General features: G+C 39.7%; 1 protein-coding gene across 1 annotated transcript in view; it reads left to right on the forward strand.

The window, feature by feature from the left end:
* Window positions 1-247: 247 nt before the first annotated feature.
* necap1 (NECAP endocytosis associated 1) overlaps window positions 248-18747 on the forward strand; it is a 40881-nt gene continuing 22381 nt past the window's right edge. Inside the window, exons 1-2 of the mRNA XM_028810181.2 lie at window positions 248-475; window positions 18101-18201. Of these exons, the coding sequence (XP_028666014.1) occupies window positions 381-475; window positions 18101-18201 (196 nt within the window). The 5' untranslated portion in view covers window positions 248-380. The remainder of the gene's footprint in view (window positions 476-18100; window positions 18202-18747) is intronic.

An 18747-nucleotide genomic window follows, 5' to 3' on the forward strand; every position in this document is an offset into this window, starting at 1 on the left:
AGAGATACAGGCAGAGATACTTTTATTAAATTCAAAATACCATTTTTATTATTAACTTTTTTACTATTATGCTTGTTATTAGCATGAGTCAATAAAAGGTGCGCCCGTCTACTCCACTACCTCCCTTTTAGCTCGCCTCGAATGGATGGAAGCTGGACAAGGATGGTGAGATAAGAGTTAATATTATTATGAAGACACACATACAACTCCCGCATGGGGTCGACTTGTTCCGTAAAGCCCAATTGCTCTTTCCGTACTTTCTATGGCGGCTACCAGTGAACGAGACGTCTCATTGGTGAGGGATAAAGGAAATTAACAACCTGCAGGCAGGAAATGCAGCTTTTGTTGTGAACCCGCAGCAGCTGAGCGTGATTGGAAAAATGGCGACAGAGGGAGAGTACGAGTCAATCCTCTGTGTTAAACCAGATATTAATGTATACAGGATTCCTCCTCGGGCCTCTAACCGAGGATACAGGTACGATTACATTTAAACAAATAAAAATGGACGTAGGCATTGGCAAAGATTTACAATGTGAATAAAACCACAATTTATCAAAGAAAGCTGTAGTAATAACATGACAGACATATAAATGCTTAACGGACTTTCTCATAATGAAGGTGTAACAGCGCTTCATAAAACTTGCACTTCTTTGTCATATCATTTGCCGGGTAATTAATCCTAGCCTTTTCTTGAAGAGTCACGTCTACAACATTACTGCCGCATCTGTTATCACGATTCATTAAAAGGGCAAATGTTTCACACCACGTTATGCAATTTTAAAACGCGGCACTTTGCTTTAGTACTATCACGTCGTGATGCACACAGACTTAGCCGTTTTGACGATATTTTGCATAAGGCGTAAATAGACAAAAACGCCTTTTCTGTTGTGCGCTTTTAGAAATTTCTTTACATGAATAATATAAATGCATTTGTCATAATCTGGCATTCTGCAATTTTAAATCATTTGGTGCTACCGTAGTGATTTTAAAAGATGCAATAATAAATCGTAAACTGCATATTGTTTTTGTATCCATTACTTTTTAATTACAGTAAGTCAATTTAGAGAGAGAGGCATAAGTTATGAACCAAATAAACGTGCTTTAATTTTGGAAGAATGCAACAGCAAAGCAAATAACTAATAACCGGTAGGTAATGATCTTGTTTATGTCCCAGTTTGCTTGAAAGAAAATGTGTGGTTTCTTAAATTAACTTACACATTTTTAATGGAGTAGAGCGGATATCGGGCAACTATAAACCGTATCGTGCACTGTTATGTACACACACACACAAGTCTGAACAACCATAATGGCAACAGAGCTAGCGCCCATAGGTACCAGGACTTGGGTGGGGCTGGCGGGGACACGGCCATCAAAAACCCAACCCTTAACAGTGGACTTCCCAGTTTCACAAACCTCTTTATGATTGCATATTCGCAATTAAAAAGGGGGGAACACCATAAGTTCACATGTGCTAGACACCCACATTCTTTTAAATTCTGTGGTTGTGCAAATTAAGACAATGAAATGGAAAGGCATGAGCTTGGGGGTGGGTGTACACAACACAGGGTTCTTGTTATAACTTTGGCAGGTTGTGTGCTCGCTCACACTTAATGACTTGTTTATATTTGTATCTGACTGAAAGTAGACATATGCTGTGCGCCTTTATGGGTGTCACTTTTAGTCAATCTTGTTGATTGTATTGCGAGATCACTGGCCGAAACTTTATGCACTCGCATAGTTCAGCACTGAGAAGAATTATGTGATATTTCTCCGTAGGTCTTTTTTTTTTTTTTTGCAGTATTCTAAATGAGCTTAAGTTCACTATCCATATTGGCTTGATTACCTTTTATGTTGTGCCTAGCAAAACTGAGTTACTTTTACTAATCTGTTAAAAGCACAAACATCTAGTGCTGCTTTGAATTTATAGCCATTGGGCAGTGTTCCCCAGTATTTACACTTTGAAAGTGCAACTATGATCTTTCTTGGAAAAAATGTCTTGTAATGGGTAATTTTCTTGCAGCAGCTTGGCCAGCCTGTCCTCTCTACTATACTTCCACAAACGTTTTGCAGCCATACTTGCAAAAGCATTAACAAAGATTTGCTTCCTGAGTGGTCAGTGAGAATTTAAATGCAGAATTGGCTCATGGGACATTTCATCCATGACACTGAAGTTGATTTTTTTTTTTTTTTTTTTAAACACGCGTGAAAAAAACTTTCTTAACCTGGTCTTGATATGGAACACATTGTATTTTGTGAGTAGCAGCTCCATGACATTTAATGATTTTTGTGCTGGTTTGGTAAGCACTTGGCTCTTTAAAGTCATACTAAAATGTTAAAAGCCACCTTGTGCTAAAAGAAAAAGTGTAGAAATGTGGCCACATTACAATGTTGCTTAATTTCTATATTTGTTCCCAGAAGAGATGGAGTATAGTATATTGCATTTGATTTGTCCGTGTGAGTGGGGTGGGCACCAGAGGTCCAAATGTCATTGGCTTTGTAGAATCTGAATCCCGCTCTGTGTATGCTCTCTTCCGAGTGTTAATCTGCTTTTTCATCAGATAGTAACAAAATAACCTGATGCCAAATTGCAGTGTTTGAATCATAAATTTCGGCAACAATAATTCAAGATTGATTGAACACGTTTTATATCCATTTACTGATTGGATTCTTTTCATAAATCTACTTGAAAATTAATGCATTTTATCACATTGTCAATGTAGTGTATGTTGTTGATATAAAGTAATTTCCTAACCAAAGTAAATTTATATTTAAACAGAGAAACCGACCATGCATATCAACATTGCTGCTTATTCTTCAAAAAGTAATGTTTTGTGTGTCTTTTGTTTTTTCACTTTAATGTGTTCTTACCCATGAATGGTTGCAGCACAGTTGAGAACTTTTGTTAACACATTTTTGTTTGTTAGACTTTTTTTTTTTTTAAATTGTTATCAAATTTCTTAAAATAATGTTTTGGTGAGGTGGTGTTAGAGTAGGTTAGCCACATTGCTAAAATGGAAAAAGAACAAAGAAGCATGTTTTAATGAGATTAATATATGCTTGAAAATCTGGTTTTAACTACAGGTTGTTTAAATTTTATTGTAAATGTTACTTTAATCTTTGGCACTCTAATTGCAGTTTTAGGTTTGTGGAGTTAGTACTTGTAAATACAGATATATGGATATGTATTCAAAGCTATGTATTTCAAATGCTGCTGTGTTAGCAAATTCAGCAAAATTTAATATTTACAAAGTACAATTTGAAATATGACTCATTTACGACCTAATGAAAAAAAAATTAATTCTGCTTCTTGCACCAGTGTAGCATTTTTCTCCTGTATTCATCTTGAGTAATGCATTTATATAAAGGTCATGTGTGTGTTGTCCATTGTATTTATTGGTGTTGTATTGAATATAGCTTTATGTTACAAATAAGTGAAGTTGTAATTACGTGATCACAGGCTGATCTATCAGTTCTTGTGGACATCTGAAACCTCCATTTGTAACCCTCATCCAGACATGTTAACACCACCAACGCAAATTTTTAATCATATCTATATATACACTTTTGATTCATGGGTTTACATAATAAAAAATTTAAACTTGGAAATGAACTGAATTAAAATGACTTGCAAAAAATGTAAAATTTTTCTGGACAATAATGTACATTGATTACATAACTGCGGCAGAGTTTCCATTTCCAGACTAATTGGAATTCAGCTGTTCTGATGAAAAGCTCTTTGGTTTAACATCTGCCATTGTATATGTGTGTTTTAACATAGCAGTGTCACACATCAGGTTTGATGCAGTTTTATTTTATCTGCAATGAAGAGTTTTGATATCTAATATTAAGTTGACAGTGTATTATAAATGCTATTTAAGTAGCCTTATTGCTTGTCTAAGTACTCCAAACTACAGAAAAGTTATTCTTGAGTATTTATTCCTTCATTTATTTTCTTTTTTTTTAATATGGCTTTATTTTACAATGTTCAGTGTGTCAAAAGAATATATATAATGCTTTGTGTGTGTTTTGGGATTTTTACATATGTGAGCCCATATACATACGGATTCCTCCTTGTATGTGTTTGAGACATGTATCCTCGGCTTGGTTTTGGGTGTGTTGAACAGCAGTGTAAATGTGTGGTGTTGTATATAGGCAACAGACAGTAGAGAAAACCTGCACACAATACTAGTGTTGTGCCTTTAAAGAAAAAAACTATGGAAAACAAACAGGGAAGTTAAATTGAGATATGGCAATACTTTGCTTATAAGGCAAATGAAAAGTTGAACCTGAAGACATTGCATGCCTGTTTGCAAATGGTGTTGGAAGGTAGAGATCTGCAGTGTCATGGGCATCCTGTGGGATCCAACCTAATTTTTTTATGGCAAGTGAGTAAAATTTAATAGCAGTGTGCGGATGCCGGTGAGTATTGATGACATACGCCTTCATATACGACAGGCCTTTTATTAAGATTTCTAATTAAATGATTTAAATATGTTTATATTCAGCTACTAAGTAAACATCTTAAAGACTTGCAAGGTTGCAGCTCCTCTTCCATTAAAAAACATACTATTTAATTTTATAATTTTTTTTACCATACTGACAACATCTGAGGTAGAAAAGGAGACTGCTACCTAGGGGAAGACCTGATTGGTTTTTAAAAATTACCTGATTTTTATTCTTTTGGAACTTTAAAAATAATAATAATAATAATAATAATAATGAAGCATTTGTCGTCAAGTACTAATGTCATTTCTGCTTATTATTGTCTAAAAACAGTATCAATAGATCAATGTTGATTGTATTGTGAAAAAAAAACTTAAACAGATTTGTTTCCATTTGTGTGATTTCCTAACTCTGATTCATCTGTTTTAAGACTCCACTTATGTGATGTGCACAGTTCAAGTGCATTTTAAAGGGAAATGTAGGAATGTGGTAAGGAGCAGAATGGAATCCACTGCAGGCACCGGGGGAAAGTGGATGGGAGTGGGCAGAATACATTATTTAATTCAGTATTCTTTTGATATCTGTACTGAGGTGCAAAAAGCTGGTATCATTACCAAAGTCAAAATTTTAGTATCAATCCAACAGTACTATGCGTTCTCGGGAATATTTGTTAGGAGTTGAAAATGCAATGAGTTTTATTGGTATTCTAATTACACATTACTCAACACCCACCTGCAGTGAAGTAATATTACTATAAATTATAAAGCATATTTGATGGTTTAAAAATTTGCCATCGGCCATTAGCTGACAATTGTGAATTCCATGCAAACAAAAGCACAAAATGATTGAAACTAGTAACTAAGTATGTACTGTAACGTCCATGATGGTTCCTGTGCATTCATACATTTTGGAACTAATTTTCTTCTTGTCTAGGTTTATAAAAAAAAAAAAAGCGAGTTGAAATTCAGTTAAAGAAAAATGTAGTTTTAGTTGCACATCTGTATCTACAGATTGGTTCTGTAACCAGAGACCTATCTGTAGTTTTTAAAATATTATTTAACTTTGTTTCTAACTACAATATGACCAAGTATCGTATTATACAATGAGGTAGTGATACTTCAAAGATAAACTGCTTTAGATTAATTATGAGGTGAGAAAATCTTTAATTTGAATCGAACATCCAGCATAGTTTAAGAATCGCAGATTAGGTTGACCATTTCTTGGTATGGTGGGTGATTATTAGTGTGTGTGTTTTTCTTTTAAAATATTAATTTACTCATAATGAATAATGGCAACCATAACACTTTCATCCATGCAGTGTATTGTTTAAATAGCATGCACTATTTCCATTAATTTAATCCAGATCTGTGTTTTAGCCCACACAAGAATACTGTTTAAAAAATAAATAAATAAAAATTGCATTTTGTAGGCTTTTTTTATGACGCAAATAGAAGTAATTTTCTGAAGTTTACACTTGTATTCAGTAGTTGTGATCTGCTTATCCAAATATTAATAATAATAAATTAATTAATAGTAAATACTGAAAATTAAGTAGTATAAAAGTAGGTAGTGAAACATAACAAACAACTTGTTATGGAAAATTGGCAGAGTAAATGCACTTTTACAGAGGAGAATGGAAAAGCAGTGTGTTGATCCTTAAAGAGTACAACATTCAGAGGCAGTTCAATATAAAACCTGCTCACAGTATTTCGGAGATAATAGATGAGCAGTAAAAAAGAAAGGTAATAACTAAAATAGGGTGACCAGAAGCCCCGTGTATCAGTTCCAGTGCAGATGTTCAAACACATTCTAAAAAAATAAAATCAATCTTAGCTGTGACTTTTTTTCATGGCAGTAAATTGTGTATGTTCCTGTATACAGCAACATGCTACAGTAGATACATTGATGCAGATCACCAATCACATCAATTAAATACCAACCAGCTAAACAGTCAGATTTTCTGTGATTAACAAGCTCTTACCTTTGTTAATACCTGCATAGGTTAGATAACCTCTGAAGTATGCATTCAACAAAACATGTTTTTCCTCTGTCTGTATCTGTCTCTCTCTCTCTCTTTCTCTCTCTCTCTCTCACACACACACACACGCGCGCATGTACGCACAAGCAAAATCCAGGTTTATATCATTCACACATCGACATTTCATTCCAGAAAAGGACAATGCCTTGAGGTTTTTTTTTTTTTTCTTGAGCAGCAATTTTTAAAGGCTGCATTCTTTTTTCCTAATAAGCTTTAATTTTGCAGAATATTAAAAGATGCATCTGAGACATAACACCAAAAGCTGTCCAAAATTACTGGTCAATTTTCCAGCTATTTGCCTAAGGAAAAGATCAGGAAAATAGTCAAAGAAGCCCACCTAAGAAAAAGTCCAGGAAAATAATTAAAGAAGCCTCTTAAGATTGTCTTTAAGTGCTTTACTCTGTAGTTTTCTAGCTTTGTTCAGAAACACTCTAAATTAAAAAAATTCCTGGGAATTATTTTCAGTCTAAACTTTAAACTGCTCAGTGAGCGTTCATGAGGTTCCTTAAGCCATATTTGTTCTTGCATTCACTCAAATCAAGAATTTGCTGATAAATTCATAGGATAGCCTGTATATGATAAATTGAATACATGTAGGTATCATGATATTGTGTTGTGCATGTCCCAGTACATTACAGGGCTGTAGTAAATGAACACTTTTATAGCAGTCTGTTTGTCATTTAATCTCCTAAGAAACATTTAATTGACGTAATCCTCAAAGGAGTTTCTAGGATCGGGGTTCCCAATTTCAGGTTATGGGGAACCACTGTGGCTGCAGGTTTGTATTCATTGTTTCACAACTCATTAGCTCATTCTTGAGTGTAATTAATGTAAGTGTTTAATTGGTAGACCTGTACAGCATAATTAGACTGTTTATCACCTCCACTCAAAATGATACATTCATTTATATCTGAAATCTGGGAAATAGTATTTACTTTACCTTTGATGCATTTTTCATTTGAGCTGCTGTTTTACCTAAAGTTAGGTGGTGTTCACACTTTTGTTCCTTTATCAAAATTTGAAAAATGTTAAACTTTTTTTGCACTGTGCACAAATTTACTACTTTGGTCATTTAATATGGACAAGAAGTATGAATATCTGTTAATTCTTTTGGCAAAGCTGGAAATACTACCTTCAGATTACTGTATACAGTGGTATGCAAAAGTTTGAGCATCCCTGCTTAAAATGTCTGTTACTGTGAATAGTAAAGTGAGCAGAAAATGAACTGATCAGCAAAAGGCATAAAGTTAAAGATGACCTATTAAGTAATTTTAGCAAGGTTACATTTTTATTTCTATCATTTACAGGTACAAAATGCCAAAAAAAATGAAAAGAGCCTTAAGCAAATGTTTGGGCACCCGACATGGTCAGTAGCACCCCCTTTGGCAAGTGTCACAGCTTGTAAATACTTTTTGTAGGCAGCTAAGAGTCTTTTCAGTTCTTTCTTTGGGGTATTTTAGCCCATTCATCCTTGTCAAATGGCTTCTAATTCTGCAAGATTCTTGGGCCGTCTTTCATGCACTGCTCTGTTGAGATCTATCCACAGATGTTTAGGTCGGGGGACTGTGAGGACCCTGGCAAAACTGTCACCTTGTGCCTTTTGAGGTGTGTTTCAGGTTATTATCTTCTTGTAGGACCTATCCACTTTTTTTTTTTAAATATACAGATGCAATGTTTGTTTCCAGAATTTGCTGGTATTTATTTGAATACATTCTTCCCTCTACCAATGGCACGTTCCCTGTGCCACTGGCTGCAACATGAGGCCAAAACCTGATCGATTACCCCCATATGCTTAATAATTAGAGAGGTGTTCTTTTGCTGGAATTTTGCACCCTTTTTTCTCCAAACATACCTTTACACATTATGACCAAAAGGGTGTAAGTTGTCTTCATCAGTCCACAAGACTTGTTTTCAAAATGCATCAGGCTTGTTTAGAGGTTCATTTGCAAACTTTAGGTGCTGAGTTTTGTGGCTAGAATGCAGGAAAGGTTTTCTTCTGCTGACTGTGCTATGAAGGTCATATTTGTTCATGTCTCTGCACAGTAGATCAGTGCACCATCAGTCCCGAGTCTGCTAAATCTTCCTGAAGGTATTTTGCAGACAAATGTGGGTTTTTATTTGCCGTTCTAGCAATCCAAAGAGCAGTTCTTTCAGTCAGTTTTCTAAACTGCCATTTCTTAATAACATTTAAAAACCGATGGAACAGCTACCTGAAAATGCTTTGCTATCTTGTAGTCTTCTCCAGCTTTGTGAGCATCAAGTATTTTTTATAGTGCTGTGCAGCTGCTTAGAGGATTCCATGATTGCTGATTGTTGGAACAAGGTTTGAGGAGTCAGAGAATTTATACAGCTTTACAATTTGCATCACCTGGGGTTTCCTAATGATGACTGTGAATAAGCCATAGCTCTGACAAGCTAAGTAAGGTTTGAGACATCCAATATCTTCGGGTGCCTAAACTTTTGCATGATACTCCTTAGGTTTGGGTATTTGCACTTATGTCCAGATTTATTCTGATTCACAATGCACAGATTTGATTCAGTATCATTTTTATCTTGACTGAATTAGTGTGCACTGATATAATTTGAAGTGGTGGCTTTTTTTAGACTACTTACCCATGCATAGAGAACATTAACATAATGTGACAAATTTCAGTAATGCTTTATTTGAAGGCTTTCTACATAGTGACTTCATAACATGCAAGTATGGAATGACATTTAAGAAGAGATGCTTAGTAATGAGCAGTTAACATCAGTATTTGGAAGATGTGGAACAAAATATCAATTTTTTTAAAAAAGGGAAAAAAAAACTTTCACAGCACTGCACTCATTCAGAAATCACTATAATTTAACTAACATGTATTACCACATTAGAATCTGCACATATTATGTGGGCCTCCTTGTTTTAACACAGTGCAATGGCATCTACTTTATAAAACATCTATATTATTTTACCAACAATATTACTTTAGATAGATACTTTATTAATCCCCAAGGGGAAATTCACATACTCCAGCAGCAGCATACTGATAAAAACAATATTAATTAAAGAGTGATAACACTGCAAGGTGAAGAGTGCGAGGCAGGTATAGCAGTCAGTAACATTGTATAATGTTACCGTTTACCCCAAAGGGTGGAACTGAAGAGTTGCATAGTGTTGGGGAGTAACAATCTCCTCAGTCTGTCAGTGGAGCAAGATAGTCACAGCAGTCTGTCGCTGAAGCTGCTCCTCAGTCTGGAGATGATACTGTTCAGTGGATGCAGTGGATTCTCCATGATTGACAGGAGCCTGCTCAGCGCCCGTTGCTCCGCCACAGATGTCAAACTGTCCGGCTCCGTGCCTACAATAGAGCCTGCCATCCTCACCAGTTTGTCCAGGCGTGAGGCGTCCCTCTTCTTTATGCTGCCTGCCCAGCACACCACCGCATAGAAGAGGGTGCTCGCCACAACCATTTGATAGAACATCTGCAGCATCTTATTGCAGATGTTCAAAGACACCAGCCTTCTAAGGAAGTATAGTCGGCTCTGTCCTCTCTTGCACAGAGCATCAGTATTGGCAGTCCAGTCCAGTTTATCATCCAACTGCACTCCCAGGTATTTATAGGTCTGTACCCTCAGCACACAGTCATCTCTGATAATCACGGGGTCCGTGAGGGGCCTGGGCCTCCTAGAATCCACCACCATCTCTTTGGTTTTGCTGGTGTTCAGTTGTAGGTGGTTTGAGTCGCACCATTTAACAAAGTCCTTGATTAGGTTCCTATATTCCTCCTGATGCAGCCCACGATAGCAGTGTCGTCAGCGAACTTTTGCACTTGGCAGGACTCCAAGTCCGATGTATATAGGCTGAACAGGACCAGAGAAAGCAGTCCCCTGCGGTGCTCCTGTGCTGCTGACCACAATGTCAGACCTGCAGTTCCCGAGATGCACATACTGAGGTCTGTCTGTAAGATAGTCCACGATCCATGCCACCAGGTATGAATCTACTCCCATCTCTGTCAGCTTGTCCCTAAGGAGCAGAGGTTCATAATTCTTAAAATAATCAAATATTGCTTCTTAAATAGTATGTTATTCAATAACCTATTTGTGTGTTATGAATCTCCATGTAGACACCCTTCAACTAAACTGTTGGCTATACTTATTCCCCTGTTGGACATTTTAAATCTTGAATTAGTCGAAATTAAAGATACAGTGGGAAGACTTGTCTTTCTATAATTCTACAAATTACAAATATGAAAGAGTCTCTGCTCTTAGCCTTTTAGTTTGTATTTCAGTTACTTGTCTAATTTAATTGCAGCTTAAGTTTATCACAGCTATATATTTGATGTGGCAATAGGTTTATCATAATAAGCATAAAAATACAATTAATCTCTCTGCATTAGCTTTGGGAATGTTGGATGAAAACTGGCATACCCAGGGAAAAAACATAAGAGACAGAGAGAACATACAAACTCCAAACCAACAGATGCTAGTTTTTAACTCGGTATTCTGGCTCTGTAAAGTTGTAGTGCTAAACAGGCTTCATTACTGCCCTACCTAAGCCAATAGTATATTAATTATATTTTAACTAAATAATTCAAATTTCTTTAACATTCACAGTATGTGTGAGTGCTCAATTGCCTTAGGTCTGCAGAAATATAGTGTGGATAAAAAAATGTAAAAATACTTTTTTTTCTCAGTGCATTTTATTTTACAGTTTTGCAATATTAAAAGATTGTTTACAGTTAAAACCATAGAAATAAGCGATTTGAAAGACTGCCTGATAACCTTGGTCAAAATTTTATACATTTCTGTAAACGGAATAAGTTGTGACATCAAAAAAAACGCCTGAAATATTATAAAAATAATTACTGTTTTTGACTCCCCAACCACATTTTCATTCCCACCATTTGAGTCTGAAATCACTTTGTATTAAATTTTACGGGACCTCCCCATTTCAAAAATAATTAATTTCAAACCCTGCACTAGTTTACAAGGTTTTTGTTTCCTTCATAGTTTCTTGTGTGCCAGATAGATTTTGTGTTGCTGATCTCAGAGATAACTTTAAAAATTTCCAGTCACGCAAGGTGTTTGAGCAACAGCTTTTTTTTTTTTTTTTTATTAAATATATTATGAAATTTTCAAATCGGGGTGTTTCACATAGTCATGGGTGCTCAGGTTTAGCTGCCTGGAAGTAACTCATGATCTTCTTAGGTGCATAATCATTATATTTTACAGCTTTAACCAATGCAGTTTATACGAGAGACTAGGTTAGCTAAAATATTGCAAGAAAATCTGTCCATGTGTGCTTGGGCGCGCAGGCATGCCCAAGTGTGCCTTCAAGACTATGACTTGTTTCCATGGCAATGCAACCCTATATATACCTAGCAATAGCATTGAGTAGCTGCTGCAGTCTTTCTAACCGATATCTGCTTCATTACATTAGAAATAAAACTGTTGAGTTCAAAGGCCATTAATTTTTGAAATGTTTTGCCATTGTCACAATACCTGTGGCACATTTTGTTAATATCCGTGGTTTTTTCACTTTGAAAGCACAGAAACAGAGAATGACAGCACTCATAAAGAAGCCATGAGTTATAGTTTGGGTGCAAAATTTGTGACCAGGACAAAGTATGAGCTCCTCATATATGTTGTGTATCTTGCCCTACCAGTCTGCTAGCTTTAATGTAGAGCGTGTGAAGGGCTTACATTCCCTGCCATTTACCATCCCAATTATATGAAAGGAGCAGAAGAATCATGTAACTGATTACTTCTGCATGATGATGTCTCAGGATTTTCTTCCAGGAAGAGGAAGTTTGAGTACCTAAACCTTGCTTCTGCAATGAGTCCAGTGCAACACAACAATTTTCCTGCTCCAAAACCGCCAGAGTTGTGGATGCTGGAGGATGAGAACAAGTAGGCAGAGATGGACGAGCCAATGCAGATGGAAGCTGCTGCAGTTACTAACAATCCAGATTTTAAGCCATCAATATCCAGTGATCCTCATTGAATTTCTCGGACAGAACTCGGATGTTGTCAGCGATTTAGATTTATTTAAGAGTCCAGCAGAACTACTTGGATCAAGATTACAAGAATGGATCCAACTGTTTATTGACTCGTCATTAAATTTGCATGCTGTTTTGCTGCACACTGGTGATACCTATTTTCCCATGCCTGTTAGACATGCCGTACATAAAAAGGAAGTGTATGAGAACATGCAGAAGCTGCTAAAATACATTCAGTACTTGAGGTACATGTGGAATATATTCAATGATCTGAAGGTGGTTGCAGTTTAACTCTGTCTGCAGCTTGGATACACCAAATATTGTTGTTTTCTTTGCAAGTGAGACAGCTGAGCAAGAGATTCACATTACATGATAAAGGACTGATCACTGCTCAGGAAATTGGTTCCATGGCAAAAGAATGTTGCACATGATCATAATCCGAAGAGCATATTTCTTTCACCTTTGCACATCAAACTTGGGTTAATGAAAACCTTTAAGGCAACGAACAAGCAAAGTTAAGCTTTTGCATACTTGTGACAGATGTTTCCATGTATCAGTGATGCCAAGATAAAAGCAGGTATTTTCATTGGCCCAAAGACCCAAGATGTAATGAAGGATAGTCAGTTTGATGGCCTTCTGCAGGGTGCCGAACATGGCGCATAGACCACCTTCAAAGTTTCATTTCTAACTTTCTTGACTACTACAATACACCAAACTACATTTGAATAGGCTGGAATTCTACTGTTTGCATACAAGTCGATAAACTGCAACTTGTCGCTGAAGATGTATTTTCTTCATTCCCACTTGGACTTCTTTCTAGCCAACCTCGGCTTTGTTAGTGACAAACGGTGAAAGGTTTTACCAAGACATTGTAAGCATGAAGAAATGCTACCAGGAAAAGTGGAGTCAGTCTATGCTGGGAGACTATTGTTGGACACTGATACGCAAAGCATTGGACATTGACTACAAATGAAAATCTGTGACGATACATTTCTAGTTTTTTTCTTCCTGTTGCTTACGTTGCAATATCGTAGCATAGTCCTATGCTGCCGGAGATGTTACAATGCTAAATGTGTAATTGCAGTTTTCTTGAAAACCCTATGTGATGAAGAAATTACAAATACATATTTGTGTGTAAAAATCTATTGGCTTCACAAAAATTTTAGAGGTAACAAAATTTTCCATAAAATATTTTGGCCAGTGAGCTGTTTATAGCCATAGTTATAGTTCGGTTTAAACCTCTGTGTTCGCATGCTGCGTCCATAACTGTGAACAACTAAAAACCGAGGAAAAACATTAAACAGATTATAAAGCCACACAGTGTAACTGCCCTTTCAGATATAAACCCAGATATTCCCTGCTTTCCAGAATGGCTGTATTCGTATATTAAGGCCCTCCAGAATGTGCGAGTTAATCACTAACATAGAATTTATCCATAAACCTCTAAAGGAGCTTTTGGATAGACAATAGTTTTACTGTAACAATCAACCATCTGAAAGAACATCATCATTGAAATCGAAGGTATTGTGCTAAATTTAATAACCTATGTTGAATTAGTAGAGGCACAGATATAATTTGAACACAACTTGCGTTTAGTTCTAAGTGTTGTGAATTTAAGTTCTTTCATTGACATCCAAGAAGAGAAACTATCGGTGTGGTGGAAGGACCATGCATCAAAGCTACCTCATCTTACCAAGATTGCTGGGAAGCCTTTATGCATTTCAGCAACTGGTGTACCATTAGAGAGACTGTTCAATACCAGGTGGGGATATTGTCTCCCCTCAGAGGTCACAGATTAAACTAGACCAAGCATGTTTACATTTTCACATCAGCTCATATGGAAGATAATGCCACTTTATTTCTTTATGAAGAGATTAAAATCACTGCTGCTTATTTGAAGTGTTTACATTTATCTTTTGATGTTAGCAGTTGCATATTCCATCCATCCATCCATCCATTGTCTCCCGCTTATCTGAGGTCGGGTCGCGGGGGCAGCAGCTTGAGCAGAGATGCCCAGACTTCCCTCTCCCCGGCCACTTCTTCTAGCTCTTCCGGGAGAATCCCAAGGCGTTCCCAGGCCAGTCGAGAGACACAGTCCCTCCAGCGTGTCCTGGGTCTTCCCCGGGGCCTCCTCCCGGTTAGACGTGCCCGGAACACTTCACCAGGGAGGCGTCCAGGAGGCATCCTGATCAGATGCCCGAGCCACCTCATCTGACTCCTCTCGATGCGGAGGAGCAGCAGCTCTACTCTGAGCCCCTCCCGGATGACTGAGCTTCTCGCCCTATCTTTAAGGGAAAGCCCAGACACCCTGCGGAGGAAACTCATTTCAGCCGCTTGTATTCGCAATCTCGTTCTTTCGGTCGCTACCCATAGCTCATGACCATAGGTGAGGGTAGGAACATAGATCGACTGGTAAATTGAGAGCTGAGCCTTGCGGCTCAGCTCCTTTTTCACCACGACAGACCGATGCAGCGCCCGCATTACTGCGGATGCCGCACCGATCCGCCTGTCGACCTCACGCTCCATTCTTCCCTCACTCGTGAACAAGACTCCGAGATACTTGAACTCCTCCACTTGGGGCAGGATCTCGCTACCAACCCGATTTGGAGGTGCTGATTCTCATCCCAGCCGCTTCACACTTGGCTGCGAACCGATCCAGAGAGAGCTGAAGATCACGGCCTGATGAAGCAAACAGGACATCATCATCTGCAAAAAGCAGTGACCCAATCCTGAGCCCACCAAACCGGACCCCCTCAACGCCCTGGCTGCACCTAGAAATTCTGTCCATAAAAGTTATGAACAGACTCGGTGACAAAGGGCAGCCCTGGCGGAGTCCAACTCTCACTGGAAACGGGTTCGACTTACTGCCAGCAATGCGGACCAAGCTCTGGCACCGATCGTACAGGGACCGAACAGCCCTTATGAGGGGGGCCGGTACCCCATACTCTCGGAGTACCCCCCACAGGATTCCCCGAGGGACACGGTCGAATGCCTTTTCCAAGTCCACAAAACACATGTAGACTGGTTGGGCAAACTCCCATGCACCCTCCAGGACTCTACCAAGGGTATAGAGCTGGTCCACTGTTCCGCGACCAGGACGAAAACCACACTGTTCCTCCTTAATCTGAGGCTCGACTATCCAACAGACCCTCCTCTCCAGGACCCCTGAATAGACTTTTCCAGGGAGGCTGAGGAGTGTGATCCCTCTGTAGTTGGAACACACCCTCCGATCCCCCTTCTTAAAGAGGGGGACCACCACCCCGGTCTGCCAATCCAGCGGCACTGTCCCTGATGTCCATGCGATGTTGCAGAGGCGTGTCAACCAAGACAGTCCTACAACATCCAGAGCCTTGAGGAACTCCGGGCGTATCTCATCCACCCCCGGGGCCCTGCCACCAAGGAGTTTTTTGACCACCTCGGTGACCTCAGTCCCAGAGATGGGGGAGCCCACCTCTGAGTCCCCAGGCTCTGCTTCCTCATTGGAAGGCATGTTAATGGGATTGAGGAGGTCTTCGAAGTACTCCCCCCCCCCCCCACCGACCCACAACGTCCCGAGTTGAGGTCGGCAGCGCACCATCCCCACCATATACAGTGTTGACACTGCACTGCTTCCCCTTCCTGAGATGCCGGATGGTGGACCAGAATCTCCTCGAAGCCGTCCGAAAGTCGTTCTCCATGGCCTCCCCAAACTCCTCCCACGCCTGAGTTTTTGCCTCAGCAACCACCAAAGCCGCATTCCGCTTGGCCTGCCGGTACCTATCAGCTGCCTCCAGGGTCCCACAGGACAAAAGGGTCCTGTAGGACTCCTTCTTCAGCTTGACGGCATCCTTCACCGCCGGTGTCCACCAACGGGTTCAGGGATTGCCGCCACGACAGGCACCGACCACCTTACGGCCACAGCTCCGGTCAGCTGCCTCAACAATAGAGGCACGGAACATGGCCCATTCGGACTCAATGTCCCCCACCTCCCTCGGGATGTGGTCGAAGTTCTGCCGGAGGTGGGAGTTGAAGCTACTTCTGACAGGGGGCTCTGCTAGACGTTCCCAGCAGACCCTCATAACACGTTTGGGCCTACCACGCCTGACCGGCATCCTCCCCCACCATCGAAGCCAACTCACCACCAGGTGGTGATCAGTTGACAGCTCCGCCCCTCTCTTCACCCGAGTGTCTAAGACATGTGGCCGCAAGTCCGACGACACGACCACAAAGTCGATCATCGAACTGAGGCCCAGGGTGTCCTGGTGCCAAGTGCACATATGAACACCCCTATGCTTGAACATGGTGTTCGTTATGGACAATCCGTGATGAGCACAGAAGTCCAATAACAAAACACCACTCGGGTTCAGATCGGGGGGGCCATTCCTCCCAATCACGCCCATCCAGGTCTCGCTGTCATTGCCCACGTGAGCATTGAAGTCTCCCAACAGAACGAGGGAGTCCCCAGAAGGTATGCCCTCTAGCACCCCCTCCAGGGACTCCAAAAAGGGTGGGTACTCCGAACTGCTGTTCGGTGCATACGCACAAACAACAGTTAGGACCCGTCCCTCCACCCGAAGGCGAAGGGAGGCTACCCTCTCGTCCACCGGGGTAAACCCCAATGTACAGGCTCCAAGTCGGGGGGCAATAAGTATACCCACACCCGCTCTGCGCCTCTCACCGGGGGCAACTCCAGAGTGGTAGAGAGTCCAGCCCCTCTCAAGGAGATTGGTTCCAGAGTCCAAGCTGTGTGTTGAGGTGAGCCCGACTATATCTAGCCGGAACCTCTCAACTTCGCGCACTAGCTCAGGCCCCTTCCCCTTCAGAGAGGTGACATTCCACGTACCAAGAGCCAGCTTCTGTAGCCGAGGATCGGACAGCCAAGGTCCCCGCCTTCGGCCACCAACCAACTCTCACTGCACCCGACCTCCTTGGCCCCTCCCATAGGTGGTGAACCCATGGGATAGGGGACCCACGTTGCCTCTTCGGGCTGTGCCCGGCCGAGCCCCATGGGTGCAGGCCTGGCCACCACCAGGCGCTCGCCATCGAGCCCCACCTCCAGGCCTGGCTCCAGAGTGGGGCCCCGGTGACCCACGTCCGAGCAAGGGAAAACGCCGTCCAAAATTGTTTTTCATCATAGGAGGTTTGTTTAGTTGCATATTTGAATTGTTTATTTTAGTGTGTTGATATTGATTAAATATGCATTTTATATATTGTGGTTATTGCATACGGAACATAAATGCTGTTCATGTGAGTGATTTTAAATTTGACTTTTATAACTTCTGGCATTAAACCAAATAGTTTTAAAACATCTAAGACTGTGACGTTTTGTTTTTTAAATGAGAACAGTTTCAAACGTGTTATGTTTCAGTATAAAATCTGGTGAAATTATTTAATGGTGTTGTACATTTATCGTCTCATCCCTACTTACATGTATAGTTTGAATTTCTCACTTATGTAATATTTTATTTTTTCTGTTTTACCTTATGTTCTATGTTGAATTCTTTATTTACCTTTAAATTTACAGTATCTTCACCAGAGAAGTGTCAATTAAGTTATTGATAATCTAACATTCAGCACTTAGTTTTGGGGAATACATATTTAAAAATAATGTACATTTTAAATATTTCTGGTTGAGACTTTGAAACTGCATTTCATGTTTTAGAGCAGCGGACTGGAAGTTGGAACAACCTGACTGGAAGGGCCGAATGAGAGTTACTGCAAGAGGAAAAGTGGCATTTATTAAACTGGAAGACAAATCTTCAGGTATACCATTTAAGAAATTGTTTTTGGGGGGGGTTTTGTAACAAATTTTGGTGTGAGTTAATATTCATCACACTGACATTCTTGATGAACAGATTGCACATGTGCAGTGTTAGTTTGCTTCAGAGCATGCCATTGCCCCCTGTAAAATAGAAAAATTGTTTATCTATGCTATGCTAACTTGTCATAGTCAAAATCCTTACATAGTAAATACATTAAAATGATAATGTTTTTGAAATAGGTAGACATCTTTTGCTTCTAAATTATTAATAAAATATTCAATTTATTTATTCTTAGAGTACTAGGGTGTTGTACCGTGTTAGCCATTATGGATGTAGTGAGAAGTTAAGCAAAATGACACCTTTTATTGGCTAACTAAAAAGATTATAATATGCAAACTTTCGATGCAACTCGGGCCCCTTCTTCAGGCAAGCTGTAAGAAGGGCCTGAAAAAATTACCTGCGTTGCCTCGAAAGCTTGCATATTGTAATCTTTTTAGTTAGCCAATAAAAGGTGTCATTTTGCTTAACTTCTCGGAGTACAAAATCA

The sequence above is a fragment of the Erpetoichthys calabaricus genome, chromosome 9, assembly GCF_900747795.2.
Source record: "Erpetoichthys calabaricus chromosome 9, fErpCal1.3, whole genome shotgun sequence".
In the NCBI taxonomy this organism is placed as follows: Eukaryota; Metazoa; Chordata; class Cladistia; order Polypteriformes; family Polypteridae; genus Erpetoichthys; species Erpetoichthys calabaricus.